The following is an 18,189-nucleotide window of genomic DNA, read 5'->3' on the forward strand; positions in this document are numbered from 1 at the left end:
CTTCTGTCCTTTCACGTCAACCATGTGATTTACCTGGCGACACTCTCGAGGGACCTGAGCCGTAGCTTGGTAACCACCAACTAACCCGTATGCAGTTAGGAGCTTGAGCTGTGAGTCACACACACCTGTTGTCAGGTCAAACACAGACACATTTAATCTGACAACAGCTGTAAGTTCCACTTTCTGATCGCTGTTTGTTGTTTGATCGACTGATACCGGTTTTCTCCAGCGACTGGTGGAGGCTGAAGTAAAATAAATATTAGAGTAAATATATAAGTAAACACATGCAGAGCAGTAAAAAGTACAAGATTTCCTTCTGCAGTACATTAGCATGTACTGGAGCAAATTAGAAACTTTCCACAAAGGTAAAAGATCAGGAAGATTTGTACCAGAAACACAGAGGAGGCCAAACAGCTGAGCAATAACACAAAAACCTGTACACACACTATTACACACTTGAAGTGTAGTACACACTATTACTTCAAGTCTGATGGGGCAGTAGCGGAGTAAAAACACAGAGCAGCAGCAGAGTTTTCCAAAAACCTGCTTTTATTTTGTGAGTGTACAACAGGAAGTTTGTGTTCCAGCTCTACAGACATTTGAGGATTTCGAAGTTACACACGGTTCCTCTGGGACATCCACACAGTTTCCCGATCCTGGAACCTTTCCGCAAAGCACACTGCTCCCCTGCATCACACTGAGACACACACACACACACAAGACAAAAGCTAATTAAGCATTAAGGTGATTCACATATTGTAACAAACTGAAAATCCTGCAGCGAGTCTGCGTCAGTTCACAGGTCTGAGGTCAGTTAACGTGGAGTCAGTGACATGAGTGTGTTTAGTATTTACACCTGCACCTTCATTGATCCTGGAGTCTGTGTTTGTGCTGTGCAAAGCAGCGAACTGCACATTCCCTAAAACATCACTTCAGCACGACAGCTGTTATACGACCATTTACAGAAGGAATATAACCAGACACTTGTTGTGTCCGCACAATAATAATAAATAAATTATTAGCTGTCAATCATAAGAGCCACAGCAGCCGTGTGTCCCTGACGTCTGCACGTCCACGTGAAGAAACGGGATCTTACCGAAGGAAGCCAGCCGAGCTTCTTCTCTGACGACGGCAGCTGTTTGCTCTTCAGCTTCTCCAGGACTTCCTGCAGAGCTTCGATCTGTGGAGGAAAAACAGTTTAGAGACGCTGGGACGGTTTCTGCACCTGTACTGAACCCGACACACAGCCGGTGCACAGCTGCGAATAACAACAAGCACCACTGATCCTTAATTATGTTCTCCCACTTGGTTCCATCACACAGGAAATCTTATTTTTAATATTTCATAGAAAAACAACATTAACATGCAGACTCATGGAAACTTAACGCTCAGCCAGACAAATGTAATGATCTATTGACACTGATCAATCTACTGATCATTTAACTTTCATTCCACTAGACGTCAAAGATCTGAAGACTTTTTCTGTAAAGCTCTGTCAGCCAGGAACCAATTAGCTCTTTACTTTACGTTGGCAACGTGTGTGTGTGTGTGTTTTCGGTCTTGTGTGGTCGTACTTCCTTGTGCTATCACTGTGCATTTACGTTCAATTACCTGTGAGGACGCCTCGAAAAACACACGATGCATGTCAGCAGGTTTGTCCTCTAATCAAAGCTGAACTAAAAGCAGCATCATGCTCATAATGTTCAGACCGAGACACGTCTGATCCATCAGTTTATCAGTTTTATACCATTCTTCTCCAGCCCTGAACTTAGACCTTCAGTGAGCGGTGCCGCCTCATTCTCTCCTGAAACTGAGAGAACACACTCACCAGTTCTTTCTCCTCCTGGGTCTTGATGGCGTCGCCCTCGGGCGATCGCTCCTCTATCAGCTCCTCGCAGCTCATCAGAACAACCAGCAGCCAGCAGGAGGCGCTGAGGAGCAGCATTCTGCCGCTCACCATGGCTGATGGACCGGCTGAAGGCACACGGACGCTGGGGGACGTGGGACACCTCAGACTGTCCTGTGGGTGCAGAACCTCACAGATGAAGGCTTTTATGTGAACAGCTCTGACGTCAGCTGGACAATATTTACCTGCTGCTAATGAGACAAGCTGCGACTCACCCCGAGGTCAGCAGGGAGGAGGAGGACGTGACGGTGGGCTGCAGCTTTCAACATGAACAGGTCTGCAGCGGTCACAAGACTACGCTAAAGACTGGTTTATAGCACAGGATCCAATTGAAGGCCGTTCATGTTGTCGAAAGAAACAGTGTAGAAGTGCGAATCAAAAATGACCCATTGTGGACAATAATTACTGTGAATAAATGTGCAGCCTGGACACAACGTCACACACTCATTTCCTAACCAGTCCACCACATACACACACAGACAAACTAACATGCACTAACTTTGCCAAAGTAGTCCTCACAAAGGTAGAAATATAAGTACACACACCCTTCCACCCACATTTAAAACCTCCCAGCCTTTTGTTAAGGAACTGGAGTGGTCACGACCGCAGGGTCTGTGTGTGTCACGGTTTACGTCAAACCACATAAGAAGATTTAATGTCTTCCTCTGAGTTTGACCTCTGACGGACGGGATCCGTGCGGAATAAAAACAAACGGCCGCTCCACAGCGACGGGTCACAGTAAAGTTCAATAATCTCACTTTGGTTTCACCCTGACACCGACAGGCTGAGCCCAGATTGTGAGAAATAATCAAAAGAAGATGTCAGTCAGACTTAAGCCTCTTTAAAAAATTATTTGTGCGACTGTAGCCGAGAAAGACGACAAAAATAAGGCTGAAACCAGACCGGATTAGATCTGATCAGAAAGTCATGTGACAAGAAGAGTCCGTTTTATCAGAAACAGGAACAGTGCACAGAGACACAGGAGACTCAACGTGTTCAGGACTTTGTAAATGATGCAGGGTGTTTGGAGGGAAAAGCCCCCGACTGCCGTGTGGACTGTTCCCACTAACTGAAGTGATCTGTGTCGTCTTTCTGATGGGAACTCTGCGAGACACAAACAGGAACAGGTCTCTGCTGCTCTGGAGTCTTAACAAAACAAAGCAAACAATAAATGTCATCCAGCTCCACAAACACTGTGACAAAGACACAAAGAGCACAAACACGTGTTCACTCTTTTATTAACAAAATATTCTTCGCTCCAAAGATCATACTTTATTTTCTAATAGCTGAGACTTCAGTGACTGAACAAACCGAACCAAAAACAGTTTCACTGTGAACACAAACTGCTGTGCGTCAACATACAGGAGCTGCTCCATGAAAACAAACTGACAACACAAAACTACACAAAAGAAAATGTACACGTGTGAGTGAACGGTGACTTTCAGCTGCATCCTGTCCCATAATTCTCTCTGGTTCTACGGTAGAAAGCAAAAGGTGTGTTCAAGAACCGGCACCATGATAGTGACTGATTACTGACTAAAGCTGCAGTGTCTGTGCGCACAACGTCCCATTGAACCAGTGGCGTTTCTTCCCTAAAGCACTGGAAATCCCACTTTACTAAAGAGCAGCAGCTGGAGACTTCCAGCCTTTTAGTCCAAAAAGGTCCAACATTTCCCATAATGCATCTGTAGTTAAAGGTGTGTAGTCTGATGACATCACTGAGATGTCGGCCCACAGATGATGTCACACACCTGTGAAGGGCCGTGTGAGTCAGGTAAGTGAGCAAAGTGTACAGGCGGGGTTCTTACCTCAGTCTTTGGGGGTCGACCTGAACCGCTGCTGAGCCTGAAAACACAAACACACACAGGTAAACAAACAAACAGCATGGTTCAGTCAGGGTTCTTGTTCCTTTCTGTCATGACTCGACTTCACGAGAGATTTTCTTCATCTCAGGCGTTCAAGGTGGAAAAATCATTTCAGATTCTTGTGCAGCCTGAATCATGAAATTCAACACATGAAAAAGAAATAAAAATAACGTCCAGTCGGGCTGACCCCCGTTTCACTGTGTATTTATCTTTTCTGGTGAATTTCTGGTAACATGACCGAAACAGGACTGAGACTTAGTGTAGATGCCACGGCCACTGCACAACAGGAAGTAGAACTTTTACAGAGCCTGTAAACAGTGTCGGCCGTTCTCAGGATCTGGAGCAGGTTTTTGGAAACAGACGGGCCTCCAATTGTTGGTGAGGAAGCACCATGTGAGCCAGGTCAGCGGTGTGGCTCCCTGCTGGGTTTTTAATAGTTTTTGGACAACAATGGAGGTCTACGGCTCAGACCCATAAGCTGAACCAGGTTCTGGATTCACACACATTCATTGGTGCTGTCAGGATTTGGACTCAGTAACACACACTGAATCAGTGGCTGCTCCTTTAATTTGACCTTAGGACAAACCAACGTGGCACCTACAAATATTATATTCACACTGAATAAAGACTAGAGGAGAGCTCTGAGGACGGTACTGACCATGTAGCTGCCAGTGTGGAAGCCACACATGTACCACAGCATCAACATGCTGGAGACGTCGTCGATGCCGGAGGAATCGCTGGGCTCTTTCCCGCCACACATCCAGAGAGGAGGAGGAGGAGGAGGAGGGATGAAGAACTGAGGGTCAAACACTGGGTCAGAGGTCAAATGCTCAGTAAGAACCTGTTTAATACACATGTAGGTGTCTGTTTTACCGCTGAGCCCAACTGAGCAGGAGGAGTAAATGGAGGGAACAGAGGGAAGCTGTCACTGGAGGGTTTGGCTGCTTCCTCCTTCTTCTTCTCTGCTTCTCTCTCCACTTTACTGTGCCCACCCCTCTCTTTAGCCTGCTGACACACAAACACAAACACAAACAACACAAGTGTTGGATGAATCTGTCCAAGAACATAGTGGTGGCAGCACAACCCCTGCAGGAGCTGTAATGGAAAAAATGACTGACTTATTTACATTTATTCACAGATGCAGTTCTATGTTTTTCATGTCTGTTTCACCAAGTCGCCCCCCCCAGCAATTAAACCGGTGTCTCTGTGAATGAAGGTGGTTCAGACTCACCCAGGGCAGGTTCTGTTCATCATGTCTCTGTGCCCTCCTCACTCCCCCTCTCCCCCCCTGGCTCTCCTCCCTCCTCCTCCTCCAGTCAAAGCTACTGGACGTCTCGCTGCTGCCCTGCAGGAGAGTCAGAGGTCACATGACCAGCGCTAAAAAAACATGTTTGTTCATATGACGTCAGCACTTCAGGAATATTTTCCCAGAACAATTTCATTTATAACGTCTATTCTCAGCAGCTGGACTAAATCTGTTGGGTCAGTGCTGAACTCAAACTGGCAAACTTCAGTCCAACGGTCACAAGGTTCACTTATGCTAATGTGGGCCAGTGCTGAACTCATTGCTGGATCATGGTCCAGGTCTCTACCTTGGTGGTGGATTTGCCGGGTCCATGGAGCTCGTTGGGGCTCAGCAGGCTGCAGACGTCCTGTTCCTCCTCATTATTGTATTCATCAAAGCGAACGCAGCAGCGCTGACCTTTGACCCACAGAACCACAGCTGGATAAACCAGACCGTCCTCTGAATATACAGCCCGACAACGAGAACCAGGTTTCCAGTCCTGAAACAGAACGGAAAAAGATTTTAACAGCAGTGAAACAATTTGTCATCATCTTAAACAGCTTAAAATACAGTTTGAGTAATCCAGTGTATATTTAGGGATGACCTTCACACTATTTGTTCAGCAAAAAAGCTCTTTAACAAATCCGTTCTTTTGGTCTGCACAGTTCGACATTTCACTGTGTGAGGTTCGATACCTGCATGTTCTGGCTCTGTGTTTGCAGATCAGTGTTTGGACTCATGAGCGCACTCAGTTCCATGTCCTCTTCGTTGTTGTAGCCGTTGAAGCGAACTCGGCAGCGTTCTCCGTCCACCGCCACCACAGTCGCCAGATACACCTGTCCGTCCTCCGACCACACAGCCTGACACTGAGCTCCCACCGCCCACTGACAGAGAGAGAATTTTTAATCAAATGTTTCTATACATATTTTATCCATGTGAAATGCTTGTTGCTTTTAAAAACATCTGCAGGAATTAGTAACAAGAATCAATGTATTTTTTATCATTACTTTAATAAAGATGCAATCTGCTTCACAATTACATGAGCAACTTTGCTTTTCAAAAAGTGCCAAAGTGCATCCTTGTATCAAACGTTTACAAATGTAAAGGATGCTTCCAAAATGTGAGCTATTTGTTTTACTGCTACATTTTCACAGATTAACAACAAGCCACAGTTGTTCAGATCAGTGTCAGGTAGATTTACATACATTAGAAACTAAATCCATCTATAGTCACATAGATACAACACTAAGAGACATTTAGAACCCTTAATAACAAACCAGTGAGTATTACTATGAAGCATATGTGACTTATTCTCAGAGAACAGCAGTGTGCACTGCTTCATGGCATCATGCCGTGCGCTGCACAAACATGTAATGTTAAGGTTTGACCAGAAGATGCCGCTGTTTCCCACTGTCCCAGTTTTTTTTTTGTAAAGTGCCTTGAGATGATTGTATTGTGATTTGGCGCTATACAAATAAATTGAATTGAATTGAATTGAATTGCTGTCAACACAGTTACTATCCTAATTGAGTGCTTCAGAAAGCCTGGTTTTAACTACCAGTAACTGTATATAAACCTCTTTTTGAGAGGTTCCTATATGTAATGCTTCTTCTGGTTCCAAATCAGCAAGTTGGCCCAGTTTTTTCCAATTAAAGCTGGTTCTATACACCTGCCCTGACGTGTTTGTGCGTTCATTACCATGGATTGGGTGCTAGAGGTCTCAGCTGCAGGTGAACAGACCGTCTGTCCATGGTGCTGTCTGTCTTCCTGCTCTGACCTCTCACTGCTGGTTATCTCGTCTGAGGCTGCACGTTGTGCCAGCTCAGCATTCTGCTCACACACGAAAATCCACAGTTACAAAAGTGTCACTGTATCTGATAAGTACATACGCATAAGAACAAGCCCCACCAGACTCCATTCAGGAATCTGCCAATTTTGTGCTTTTGTCATTGTGGGTATTAGTGTAAATTTGCTGCAGCCGTGTTGTACAAATTATTATAGATTAATATAATTATTCTTCAATTTAGAATGCATTCACTCTTCAGCTTTAACTCCAGCTGAACCTATCAATGTATGGATGATCAATATCAAATTTCAAAAGTATTATATAAAACATATTAATATATATAAAATTTCAATCTAGGGCTACTTTATTATATGTCAAATTAAAATATCCAGAATTTTGCATGGAGTCTGGTGGACCGTTTTCTTGTTTCACTGTGGTAAACCCAAGTCATATTAAAGTGAACTGAGTTATTTACTTTTGTGTCACGTCTTTAGCTCTAGGTCCATTTTTGGAAAGAGGTTTGGGGAAGAGTTTATTTAGCTACTGTTAAATAACTACTTGCAACCAACACATCCAAAAAAATGAATAAAATGAATTAACCTGAGATATTTCCAAGAAGTTATCAAACACCTCAACAAGCGACGTTTCGTCTGCACCGGACTGCACCTGCAACACAAACACTTAGCATAGCGCTAGCTTAGCATTAGCACACGACAGCTGGCTAAAGTTAGCGAACAAGCTAAACGTTAAACTACCAACTCGCGACAAACAACGTGAGTTAAATGAAACGTTACTCAAACGTTAACAGGTCAGTCTGGCTGCGTTAACCGATAATATGCTGGTTAGGCAGCTAACTAGCTAGTTAACTAGCCAACCAGCTAACGTCAGCGGCCGCTCTTACGTCACAGCGTCAACGTTACGTTTTTTCATGAACACAAATCATAAACGGCCTAAAAACGCACCGGCCCGTCGGCTCCGTCAAAAACCGTGTGTTCTGTTACTTCAGTCATGGCTGTCAACCGGTAACGGAACTAACATGTGATGTCACACTGAAAGTGTAACCGCGACGACCCGCTCACGCGCTACCAGCGTCAATTTACCCGGTGTCAATCTGGAACATCCGGTCAAGCGTTACAAAATAAATACCATACTTCCTTGACTCTGATTTCAAAATAAATGTTTCTGTCTGCATCGACTTTTCATGACTTCAAAGGAAAATTTACTGGTGGAAAGTAAAATTTCAGAATCAGCTGAATCCAACAAAATACAGTCTAACCATATATAAAGTACTTCAAATTAGAAGTATATAAGGTAGTTAACGTCAGCTACCCAGCGGTATATAAAGTACTTCAAATTAGAAGTATATAAGGTAGTTAACGTCAGCTACCCAGCGGTATATAAAGTACTTCAAATTAGAAGTATATAAGGTAGTTAACGTCAGCTCCACCTTTACCAACTCCAACAGTGATCAACACAATAACCATCAATAATTAGAATCCAATACTATCAGATCCATTCATGTGAAATGGGCCATTCTCCATATGCAATATGAGAGTAATAATGTATGTACTGTTGGGGAGAGTGTGATCAATACAGTTTTATTTTAATTTAGAAGAAAACATTATTTGTTAATTATATTTTGTATTCATAATCTGCAAAGTACCTGCAGCAGTCAGATAATTGTAGTACACTAAATACAATTTTTGAACTGTGGTGGAGTAGAAGATTAACTGTGTACTGCGGAGTACTTGCTGAGTAAATGTACTTTGTTACTTTCCACCACTAGATGTTTGATATTAAACAATGAAGGCAGAAGCTGCTGAAATGCAAATGACAAACTTCACTTTGAGCTGAATGTGTTGACTGTTAATGAAGGAAAAGATTAACTGTGTATTCGGAGTCTAACAGCACCAGACTGTGGAGAAAAAACCAGTGATTTAAGGACGTGTGAGATGGAAACGAGGCTCAGAGCTGCAGGAAAAACTGCAGACTGAAACTGAGTGTAAACCAGCAGGAGAGCTCCCACACACACACACACACACACACACACACACACACAGACTGTGGCTCTAACAGTGTTAATTAAAGGTGTAATTAGTAGTTTGTGGATTCTGAATTCACCAGTGAATTTTATGCATTAAAATTACAGTAAAAAAGGAAAATAATAACATATGAATGTGCTGTTCTTGTGGTGTTGTGTCATTGTGCAAATGTGTTTCTCTTCTATGTGTTGTCTGTGCATATTCGCATGCTTTATTAATCATTTGTTTATTAATGTTTTCAGTGTATGTTTGAATTTCTGTGAAATGAGTTGCTGGAACATCAACCTGCTGTGGGACTGAATCTGGCATGTTTACATGACTTATATTGTTTATGTTTATGGATATGTATTGTCCCAGTTTAAATAAATAAATTAAAATTCACATTAAATCTGCACAAAAGACAGAATCTGGTAATGAATAATAACATTTAACACAGTCGTGAAGCATCAAATGAGCCAGTTGATCATTGATTAGAGGATTAAAATCACCAGTTAATGGGGGTGAAACTGCAGCCTGATGAGGCTCATCAGCTCTTATTAATGACAACAACACATCAATGACAAGTATGAAGTGCTGATTGGATATAAACTGATCACAAGGCCTGGTGCAACTAATGAAATCAATCAGTGATGCCAATCGATACCTCAGATTTAATCCCTCTGGGCTTTTAATGAGCTCTGACTGAAGGTAACGGTCATGTGATTAAGTTTATATCAAAGAAAAACAAAGTGAGAAATAAGGCTTGGTTTGGGATTCCTGTCCTGTCTCCATGACACTCTCAACATTACAGACAAGAACATTTGACATCTTTGTGTATAATGACAGGAAACAGGATACACAGCAGACTGGGGATGGTAAATCTGTACATCTGACATTTTTAAGGGGCTATTTGTTAATAGGATCATTTAGGTCCAGTCTTTGAATAACACGTCAAATATATGAGCAGGGGGAAACTGTGAAGAAGAAAAAAAACTTTAAAAAATTTCCAGCTCTGAAGGAAACAGAAACAGAATTAGTCAGAAAATCGGTGAAGGGTCATCCTTTGGCTCAGGACACACAGCCGTGAAAATGAAAGCTAGAACACAGAACCTGGAAACTGAAAAGTAAACGAGAGTAACAAACAAATCCACAAGTTAAAGGAAGTGAAATGATGATTTATAATCCACATGATAAAATATTAAAACAAAAAACTCTGAATAAATGAGGAAAGACAGGAAGAGGATCAAAAAGCAAACAAGCTGCAGCTTCATGTCTGAGACTTGACCAAGAAACTGCTCTTGAAGGACGCGGACGTGACCAGCAGGGGGCAGCAGGAGACACTGGGCCCAGTTAGTCCTTACAGGCAGCTCTGTGCTTCCAGTTTCAAGGCATGATAAGTCTGAACTACTCTGGATGAAATGAACTCTGAGTCTCAGTGTTTCTCCTTCACCTGACCCCCCAAAACGCCCTCACGCTGCTTCAGTGCAGCTCCAGGAGCCCAATGAAGGGACTGCAAACCCCTTAAGCCCTTGTAAGTGGCCTACAGCTCCAGCTATGAAATCAGACTGTGAAAGGTGATTCAGGTATTTCTAATTCGTCTGTGCAATTATTTCGGTGACGCCTCCCAGTTTAAACAGAGTGCAATCTGCAGCTTTGCTTCAGTCTAATATCTGGAAACCACCAGTGTCCTAAACCACCTGTAAAGCTCAGTGGACTGACTCACAAACACCAGAATCCCCCCAAAACTCCTCCGCACTCCCAGTCCCTAATGAAACAAAATACCCTGGACCCCGAAACCTTCAGCGCCCACACAACACCAGTCCCTCCCCGTGTGCCCCACAATGGGGAACCGGTTTCTCAGAGAGTCCAGGACTAACCGCGATATGTCCTGACTTGTGCTGCTGGTTTCACTGCTGCAGTGTCGCCGCGGGACCGCTGAGGGGCGCCAGAGATCTTGTTCTGCCTGCAGACAGTCCAGCTCCGTCCTGCAGGATCTGAGCCTGCACCTGCAACAATCAGGACGAAGCTGTGCGCATGTGTTGCGCCCTGCACCGGGCTAAAAGTATCACGGGATATTTTTAGCCCGGGTGGACGGATCCAGAAGCAGCAGCAGAGCCTGAGCTGAAGCTTCCAGAAGCGAAAGTGTCTGCAGGAAAAACAAACCTAAAGGAGAAGCAAAACTAGCTTCTGCATTTCTGGTGAATTTCACCTCGTGATAGTCAAAACGCATTTTCCAGCTGTGCCCCGCAGCTGCAGCGGCCCCCGTTACACAACCCGGGGCTCGTGCTCTGACACGGTGCCGGTCACCTGCTCCAGCTTCCCCTGTGTTCTGCAAGAACCAGACCCCGGATCATTTAAGAACCAGCGCCTCTGAGAGCGGCTGTTTTGCGGGGTTGGCGGCTGCAGCTTCGCGGGGCCGTTTTGTTCGGAGCGGCCAAGACTCTGCAGCAGGAAGATTCTGTGGAAGCGGGAACCAGGCGCGGGGAGGAGGATCTGGAAATTCCTGCAGTCAGAAAGAATAAACTCCCAGTAAATAAACTGGGAGAGTGTCAGCAGACAGGGGAGGGCGAGCGCGGGGGATTCTCCAAAACCACCCACGTGGGATCTCCGGCGTCTGCTGCGCGCTCAGCCAATGGGTGCAGAGAACGGGGGATCTATTGACACCCGCGGACCAATGAGCGAACGAGCAGCCGTGCGCGGTGCCGCCCACTGCGGAGAACGAGAATAAAACCGGAGAACTTCGCCGAACCGAGGCACAAATCCTTTCTCTCACTCACGGACTTCACAGCTCACGGACTTATCTCTGAATCTTTGAGCGGACTCTGGAGCGATCTTTGCGCCGGTCTGGATTACCGCTTGTTGGGACTTAATTCGGGAATAAACGGGACAGCAGCAGCCGCTCCGCGCTGTGGATATTTCTTATTAACCTGGATCTTGTGGATTATTTCACGGACTTCAGCATGACTCTGGAAGAAGTCGTTGGATGTAACACCACCGAGAAAAAGTAAGTTTCTGTTTTTGTCTGATGCGCAATTGCGCACTGGCACTAGGCTGTAGGCGAGTCAGACGCCGTCCGGTCCGGGTTCTAATTCTGGGTTCTGTTTCACAGCATAATTCTCATGCTAATGTATTTAGAGCCTTTAGTCTCATTTGGTGCAGTTGCTGTGTGCTCATTGTGCTGGTTTCGGCCACTTTCTAACCGCCCCCGTGTCTCTGCAGGATGGAGACGGTGAGTCAGGCTCTGGAGGAGTTGCTGGTCGCGGCTCAGCGGCAGGACTGTCTCACGGTGGGAGTCTACGAATCCGCCAAACTCATGAATGTGTAAGTAGGAGCTAAATTTTCCGCACCTTCACATTGTTCTAACAATTCTCTGATGCTAAAGACCGTATGATGATGCTGATGGTAACCGACCTCCTCCTGCTCCTCCCGCAGAGACCCGGACAGCGTCGTCCTGTGCGTCCTCGCCACCGATGAGGAGGATGAAGACGACATCGCGCTGCAGATCCACTTCACGCTGCTGCAGGCTTTCTGCTGCGACAACGACATCAACATCCTGCGGGTGTCCGGCATGAGGCGGCTGGCTCAGCTGCTGGAGGAGGACACCGAGGACAGCAACGGCAACGAGCCCCGGGACCTGCACTGCATCCTGGTCACGGTAAGTCCAGCCCGCTTTTTGCTGCACCCGTTTTGAAAAGTAGTAAAATATTTATTTTGAATACGAACATGTGCAAACTCCATTAGAACCTGCACATGCGATTAGAGAAGGAACAACGCGTCTAACGTGCTCGCTGTGTTTTGCAGAACCCTCCGGTGCAGCCGCTGCAGTGCCAGGCCCTGCAGGACGTCAGCAGCTTCTGTGAGGAGAGCCGCTGCAGGAATCAGTGGGTGCCCAGTCTGGAGCTGCAGGACGGCTGAGCAGCTCCGGGCCGAGCCGAACCCAGCCAGACCGCCGTGAAGCGGTGACAAAGAGTGGAAACAGTCCAAATTGCCGTCCTCATGCAGAAGAGGAGCAACGGCGTTTGAGTGAAGACAGGCCCAGACCGAACCGGAACTTTCCTCCTGCCCGCTGAAGGTTGACTGCGAGGGGACCGGGAACAGGAGGGCTGTGAAAACCGGACTGGACTCCGCAGAAGGCTCCAGGTCCTGGAGCTGCAGAGAGGGGAAAAGAGTTTTAATTACCACGTGACTGAGTGACAGCAGCTGGATGTCACGTGACTGAACTGAACTGAACTGAACTGTTGAACGAACCAGTGAACTGCACGTGTGCGGCTCACCTGTCCGCGCGCACTTGAACTAAGGCAGAGACATGTGACGTCATGTTTCATTACTTGTTGCTATGGATTTAAACAGTGATGTCATACTGACTATTTAACGTGACCAGAGTTAATATATGAATGAATCCACCTGTCGAGCTATTTGATGAATAAATATTGAAGGAGAAACGATGTTTTCTGAGTGGTTCATCCAACAGGTGTGTGTGTGTGTGTGTGTGTGTATGTGGACAGGGTGGGGGGTTCTAATGTTTGTTCAACCATCATTCTGAGGACACTGAGACAGAGAAGCCTCAGACCTGCTGTTAAGGTGGAGCACAGGTTCATGTTGGGGGCAGGTAACGGGTTTAAGGGATCACATCCAGATTTCATTTCATTTTCAGCATCAGTAACACAGAGTCCACACAGAGTCCACATACTTCTGACCATGTACTGTATGCATCACCTTGATTTAGAGACATGTTTATATTTTCTATGTTCAATGAATTGTCTTGTTAATTAAATATCAGGAAACAGTGAAAGACTCAGCCCATGAATAATCCTGCAAAGTGATGTCCTCAGGTGTCCAAAACCCAGTCTCACTGATGTGCACATCTGGAATGGGTTTGATAGAAAATTGATACATTTTAAATATCCAGGTGACACAAACACTCTATGGCCAAAAATATGTGGAAATTTCATGTCCTTTAGTTCTGGCTCTAGTTTCCTGGACCGACCTGTGCTGTTCATTACTAATGAAGGGAAACCCACTGCATGCAGTGATAGTTGATACCAGTATTTTCTAACATTTTTGCTTCATGCTCCCTCATGACCCTAATTTCACACATGGAGTACCACAGGGATCAGTCATGGGCCCTTTACTATTCTCTATCCACACACTGCATATACCTGTTTCCATGTACAGAAGATTCACTATTGTCTCCTTCACTTACAAACTGCAGGAGAATCCATATTTCTTTCATACTATAGCAACTGTCGACATTCATGTCGGCTGAAGCCTCTTCAAACTGCTTTAAATGCTGCACAGAAACGTTACATGAGGAGATTTTCTCACCATCTCAGTTTCCATGGTGCCGTCTGAAGTGTGTTTCTGGTCTGGTATGACTTTCCTTGTGAGGACCAGTTTGAGTTTTAGACCTTAGCAAAGCAGACGTTTTACCGTAAAGACAGTAGTGTGGACATGTCAGAGCTGACTGGTCCAGGTTTAGCTGCTGGTGAGAGTGAAACTAAAGATGAAACTAGTTCATGACAAAAGGCCCCAGGGAAACTCAGAGTGAGAAGTGCTGGGGGGTGTCCCTCTGTTACTGCGTTACGCTATCTGCAGTACAGTGTTGACGAAGCTCTGCCACTGGAGTTAAGATAGAAATACTTCTATTGACTCAGGAGTTTGACTGAAAGGAGTCTGGCCTTTTTTGACAGAGTGTGGATATGAGCATCATCGAAAGCTCAGTATCTGAAATGTTTCTTAGTCTTGGTCTTAGTTTTGGTCTCTTCTGTCCTGACTCACAGGACGAGCCACTGATCTGCTGAATGCCACAAAGACCCTGAACATGTTGTCTCATAGAGGCTAATGCTAAGCTAACTGGACCTGGAGACAGTGGATGCTCATGTTAATGTCACTGTCAGCTGCTCACACTGTTTTAAAGTGTCAGTGTTTGTCTCTGGCTGAGCTTAGATGGTTCAAGGAGATTAAACATTTTAGTGTATTTCTGCACTAAGTCTCATGTACAATCAATACAATTTATCACCTGAAAAACACCTGAGACCTGAAAAACCGGCTGCTTGACTAGTGTTTTTATGAAGACCTGAAAGTTGATATGTCCTATAATCAGCCCTGCAGGATGCAAAGAACAATGAGCTGAGGACAAAACACGTTTTGTTATGTCGGACTGCACCTAAGCTGATTTCTGAATGATCTGAGCTCTTGTTGGAGCGAAATCCTGCAGCTTTAGTTTCTTAGTGCTCCTGCAGCCAGTGAACCGACTAAGTTTGCAGGATCGGGTGGGACTCCACTTCCAACAGATGCATAAAGACTGCTGCTCTGCGACACACACCCTTTTTGTGCCGGGCTTGGAGGTGCACAGAGGTTTGATCATGGTGGTGATGATGCTGCTGCAGCGTCGCACGTCATTATTTGTTTGTTATTGGCTTTGATCCGACCTACACTGTGTAGCTTGTACTGTTCGGAGCAGCAACTGTTTCCAGCTCCAAGCAGCTGAGTTAGTTTGAGAGTTGATCAATTAGAGCTAACTTCTATATCCTGAGGTTCTGTTAGCATAGACTTAGTGTTTAGGTCCAGTTAGCTTAGCATTAGCCTCCAAAGAACTTGTCTAGTTTGTTAGCTAACATGGTACAACATGTTCAGTGTCTCTATGGCAGAAGCTCTGTATTTGGGTTCCAACATTAATGAGTAAAAGAGCAGAGAACAGCATGTTGTTTTCTGTCTCATGTTCCCGACCCTTGCGGGTTATATTTGGTGCTATCCTGTGAGAGATTTGGGCCTTAGATATTCCTGAAGGCACAGAACACAGAGTTCTTCCAGCTGTTTGTGGGACATGCTGAGCTGTGAACTGAAGCTCAGGCTGCAGCCAACTCTGCACAAACAGCCTCTGCCCGTGATGTCACATCCTGATGTCACATCCTGCTGTAACACACACCCCACCTCCACCCCCTCTCTGTGAAGGTGGGGGGGGGGGGGGGACTTCTCCGTACTGCTGACGCCACAGGCCTGTTTGTTTTGGCAGCCGGCCTGTCCCAGCCGGGGCACCGGTCGGCCGACGGGGACACCGCTCCTCTTTAAAGAAGACAAACTGCAGGTGACGGACAGCCCGGCTCAGCCATTCAGCTGCCAGAATAAAGTTTAAATCCTTGGATGTGTTTCCAGGTGCTCAGCCTTAATGTGGACTGAGCAGCTGTGATCAGGCTGAAACACTCTTTTCTTACCCAAACTGCAACATCAGTGTTTTTGAACACTGCATTTAAATGGTGGAATCTTTTCACCCACACTGAGACGTATTAATGTCTCTTTTCATCACGGAGACGGTGACGAAGATTTTTTCACACATCTGGTTCCTGTCACACTTTCAGCTGCTGTGTGAAGTTTCACTTAAGAAAGTCCTGCCACCTGACTTTGAACCTTCTGCTCCTTTTGGCTCAGTTTTCTTCCAAAGGCCTGTGGCCATAGTTTGTTTTCAGAAAAGAAAGGTACCACCTCAGCTGGTTCTTCCTTGCATTCTCTAAGGCAGTTTTGAGGAGGAGGCTTTCATCATGCACTGATGGTGTAAAGGCAGAGAGGGGGTGTCGGGAAAAAGTGTCCATGTTGGCGAGAAAGAGTTCACCGTGGCTAATACTGATGGACTGTCCCCTCTGACACCCCACAGTTTGTTAAAGTTATTAAAGGTACATTTACATACAGGGCAGCATCAGCAGCTCAGCTCCTCCGTCCTACAGGCTGTTACACCAACAAACACTGGAGATGCTGCCATGTTACTGTGCTAGGCAAACACTAAAGTTGTCATTCTTATTTGCTGGTGGAGCCTGTGATGCACCAAATGACACATTATCACGTCAAACAAATCACTGTTTCCCACAATGCAGCTTGTTTAGTGTGTTTTTCTTCCATTTTTGAAACATTTCTATTTGCAAAATCTGTTGATGTACTAATTTAAAGTCAGTTTCACTGTATCTCTGCATAATAAAACATGGTGTCATTCCTGCAGCCTGCTAAAATATTTAACACACCATCAGTTTGCATTGTTTAAATATATGTGCGTACATGTAAACATGCCACGTGGTTGTCATGGTGACATAACATAAACAAGAGTAGAGTGCATGAGGACAAACAGCTCCCACCCAGACTGTACACTGATCTAACATCAGTGATGCCGAGGCTCGGAGCTGAAGGATCCAGGGTGTGTCAGCACTGCAGGCTCAGGATGAAGTACTTTTACTGCAGTACTTCACTTCCACTTTACACCTTTTGCTGCCGCACTGTAGTTCAGGTGGCTCTCAGCTTCTCCTCCAACACATTTATCTGACAGCAGCAGTTTCTTTGCAGCTGTAAATGTTTAGCAGGTTGTAAATCTGACTGTTGCTGGGCAAAAACTCCAAAATGCAAGAAAAAGTCCAGACACGGTTTAAACACAACTCTGACTTTGGAAAGAGCAGTCTGACAAAAATGTTGGCTCAATGTGCACTTACAGGCTTTTCCAGCACTTTCAACCACAGCACAGCCCCAGGTCATATATGGGGTTACTCTCCTTCATATACAGTCAGCTGTTACCATGTGACCAAAGCTCAACGTCATGTGATGAGATTTACTGTGTGAAATATTTAAATTTGTCTTGTGTTGCTGTCGTGGCCCTGAAGCAAACTCATGCTCGTGATGTGATGAGAATGAGTATAAATCAGTGCAAATAAGACGAGTGTGATGTGAGGTCTCCTTCCCTCTGCTCGGTGACGGTACTGACCCGTGTGTGTTTTCAGCAGATTCTCAGCCTGATCTCAGAAATAGCAGCTTTATTTTTAACACTGAGTGGGGCATTAAAAGCAGCCCAGTGTGTCACACCAGCAGCTATTTCTGTTCTGCTGGAGCGTCCATGAACTGCGAGGAGGCTCCCGGCCCTGCGTCACGTCGCCACGGAAACAGATGGAGCCTGACGATTGGATGGTTCGGCGGGGGCCCGGAGCTGTGGCCATCTTTATTTGCCAGCGAGCGGAGGCCACGTCGACGTAGGGAGATCCTGCTGCAGCGTCACTGACCATGTAAGGCTGCTTCAGGATCAGTGGGCAGCAGCGGAGAGATGAGTCACAGCATCAGAAAAACACACCGACAACAGAGAAGATGCAGAGGAAAACAGGACAAATCTGATTATATCTAATGTCTGACTTTTAGGGAAGACAACACAGTTTTAGAAATCTTTCTTCTCTGAACTACAAAACCATTTCTTTATTTGGGTTGTCTTAACCATCAGTGTCTAACCCTAAACCTGACTTAAACCTGGTTCTAAACTGGACCCAAAAACCAGGTCTGAACCCTCAAGCAGCCCTGTGAGA

The 18,189-nt window shown here is 45.4% G+C and overlaps 3 protein-coding genes across 6 annotated transcripts; 1 reads left to right on the forward strand and 2 right to left on the reverse strand.

Moving 5' to 3' along the window:
• Positions 1-531: 531 nt before the first annotated feature.
• LOC113139760 (cocaine- and amphetamine-regulated transcript protein-like) lies at positions 532-1,985 on the reverse strand. The gene is made up of 3 exons (XM_026323270.2): positions 1,829-1,985; positions 1,097-1,180; positions 532-697 (listed from the first exon to the last, which is right to left on the reverse strand). The coding sequence occupies exons 1-3, from the start codon at positions 1,958-1,960 to the stop codon at positions 590-592; spliced, it is 324 nt and encodes a 107-aa protein (XP_026179055.1). The 5' UTR covers positions 1,961-1,985; the 3' UTR covers positions 532-589.
• LOC113139759 (survival motor neuron protein-like) lies at positions 1,897-7,962 on the reverse strand. Of its 4 annotated transcripts, none has more exons than XM_026323267.2 (10): positions 7,805-7,962; positions 7,443-7,508; positions 6,755-6,886; positions 5,752-5,940; positions 5,364-5,555; positions 5,003-5,116; positions 4,645-4,779; positions 4,430-4,567; positions 3,715-3,751; positions 1,897-2,020 (listed from the first exon to the last, which is right to left on the reverse strand). In XM_026323267.2, the coding sequence occupies exons 1-9, from the start codon at positions 7,850-7,852 to the stop codon at positions 3,716-3,718; spliced, it is 1,050 nt and encodes a 349-aa protein (XP_026179052.1). In that variant the 5' UTR covers positions 7,853-7,962; the 3' UTR covers positions 1,897-2,020; position 3,715. The 4 variants fall into 4 exon arrangements, with proteins under 4 accessions (XP_026179052.1, XP_026179051.1, XP_026179053.1 ...); XM_026323266.1 differs by lacking the exon at positions 1,897-2,020 and adding an exon at positions 3,128-3,381; XM_026323268.1 differs by lacking the exon at positions 1,897-2,020 and having other exon boundaries at positions 3,128-3,751; positions 4,645-4,776; positions 7,805-7,961.
• A 2,977-nt stretch (positions 7,963-10,939) lies between these two features.
• Positions 10,940-13,322, forward strand: LOC113140063 (growth arrest and DNA damage-inducible protein GADD45 beta). Its single transcript, XM_026323791.2, has 4 exons — positions 10,940-11,867; positions 12,083-12,184; positions 12,296-12,518; positions 12,665-13,322. The coding sequence occupies exons 1-4, from the start codon at positions 11,824-11,826 to the stop codon at positions 12,776-12,778; spliced, it is 483 nt and encodes a 160-aa protein (XP_026179576.1). The 5' UTR covers positions 10,940-11,823; the 3' UTR covers positions 12,779-13,322.
• The last annotated feature ends 4,867 nt before the right edge of the window (positions 13,323-18,189 follow it).

Source organism: Mastacembelus armatus, chromosome 4, assembly GCF_900324485.2.
Source record: "Mastacembelus armatus chromosome 4, fMasArm1.2, whole genome shotgun sequence".
Lineage (NCBI taxonomy): Eukaryota > Metazoa > Chordata > Actinopteri > Synbranchiformes > Mastacembelidae > Mastacembelus > Mastacembelus armatus.

What these genes read in the sequence shown, in the direction of transcription:
- LOC113139760 (XM_026323270.2), bottom strand. Translation starts at nt 1,960, where the DNA reads ATGGTGAGCGGCAGAATGCTGCTCCTCAGCGCCTCCTGCTGGCTGCTG. An exon ending in CCCAGGAGGAGAAAGAACTG is followed by an intron (nt 1,181 to 1,828) that starts GTGAGTGTGTTC and finishes TTTCCTCCACAG; the next exon opens with ATCGAAGCTCTGCAGGAAGT. An exon ending in AGCTCGGCTGGCTTCCTTCG is followed by an intron (nt 698 to 1,096) that starts GTAAGATCCCGT and finishes TGTGTGTCTCAG; the next exon opens with TGTGATGCAGGGGAGCAGTG.
- LOC113139759 (XM_026323267.2), bottom strand. Translation starts at nt 7,852, where the DNA reads ATGACTGAAGTAACAGAACACACGGTTTTTGACGGAGCCGACGGGCCG. An exon ending in CCTCTAGCACCCAATCCATG is followed by an intron (nt 5,941 to 6,754) that starts GTAATGAACGCA and finishes TCTCTCTGTCAG; the next exon opens with TGGGCGGTGGGAGCTCAGTG. An exon ending in ATGAACAGAACCTGCCCTGG is followed by an intron (nt 4,780 to 5,002) that starts GTGAGTCTGAAC and finishes TTTGTGTGTCAG; the next exon opens with CAGGCTAAAGAGAGGGGTGG.
- LOC113140063 (XM_026323791.2), top strand. Translation starts at nt 11,824, where the DNA reads ATGACTCTGGAAGAAGTCGTTGGATGTAACACCACCGAGAAAAA. An exon ending in TGTAACACCACCGAGAAAAA is followed by an intron (nt 11,868 to 12,082) that starts GTAAGTTTCTGT and finishes GTGTCTCTGCAG; the next exon opens with GATGGAGACGGTGAGTCAGG. An exon ending in TGCACTGCATCCTGGTCACG is followed by an intron (nt 12,519 to 12,664) that starts GTAAGTCCAGCC and finishes TGTGTTTTGCAG; the next exon opens with AACCCTCCGGTGCAGCCGCT.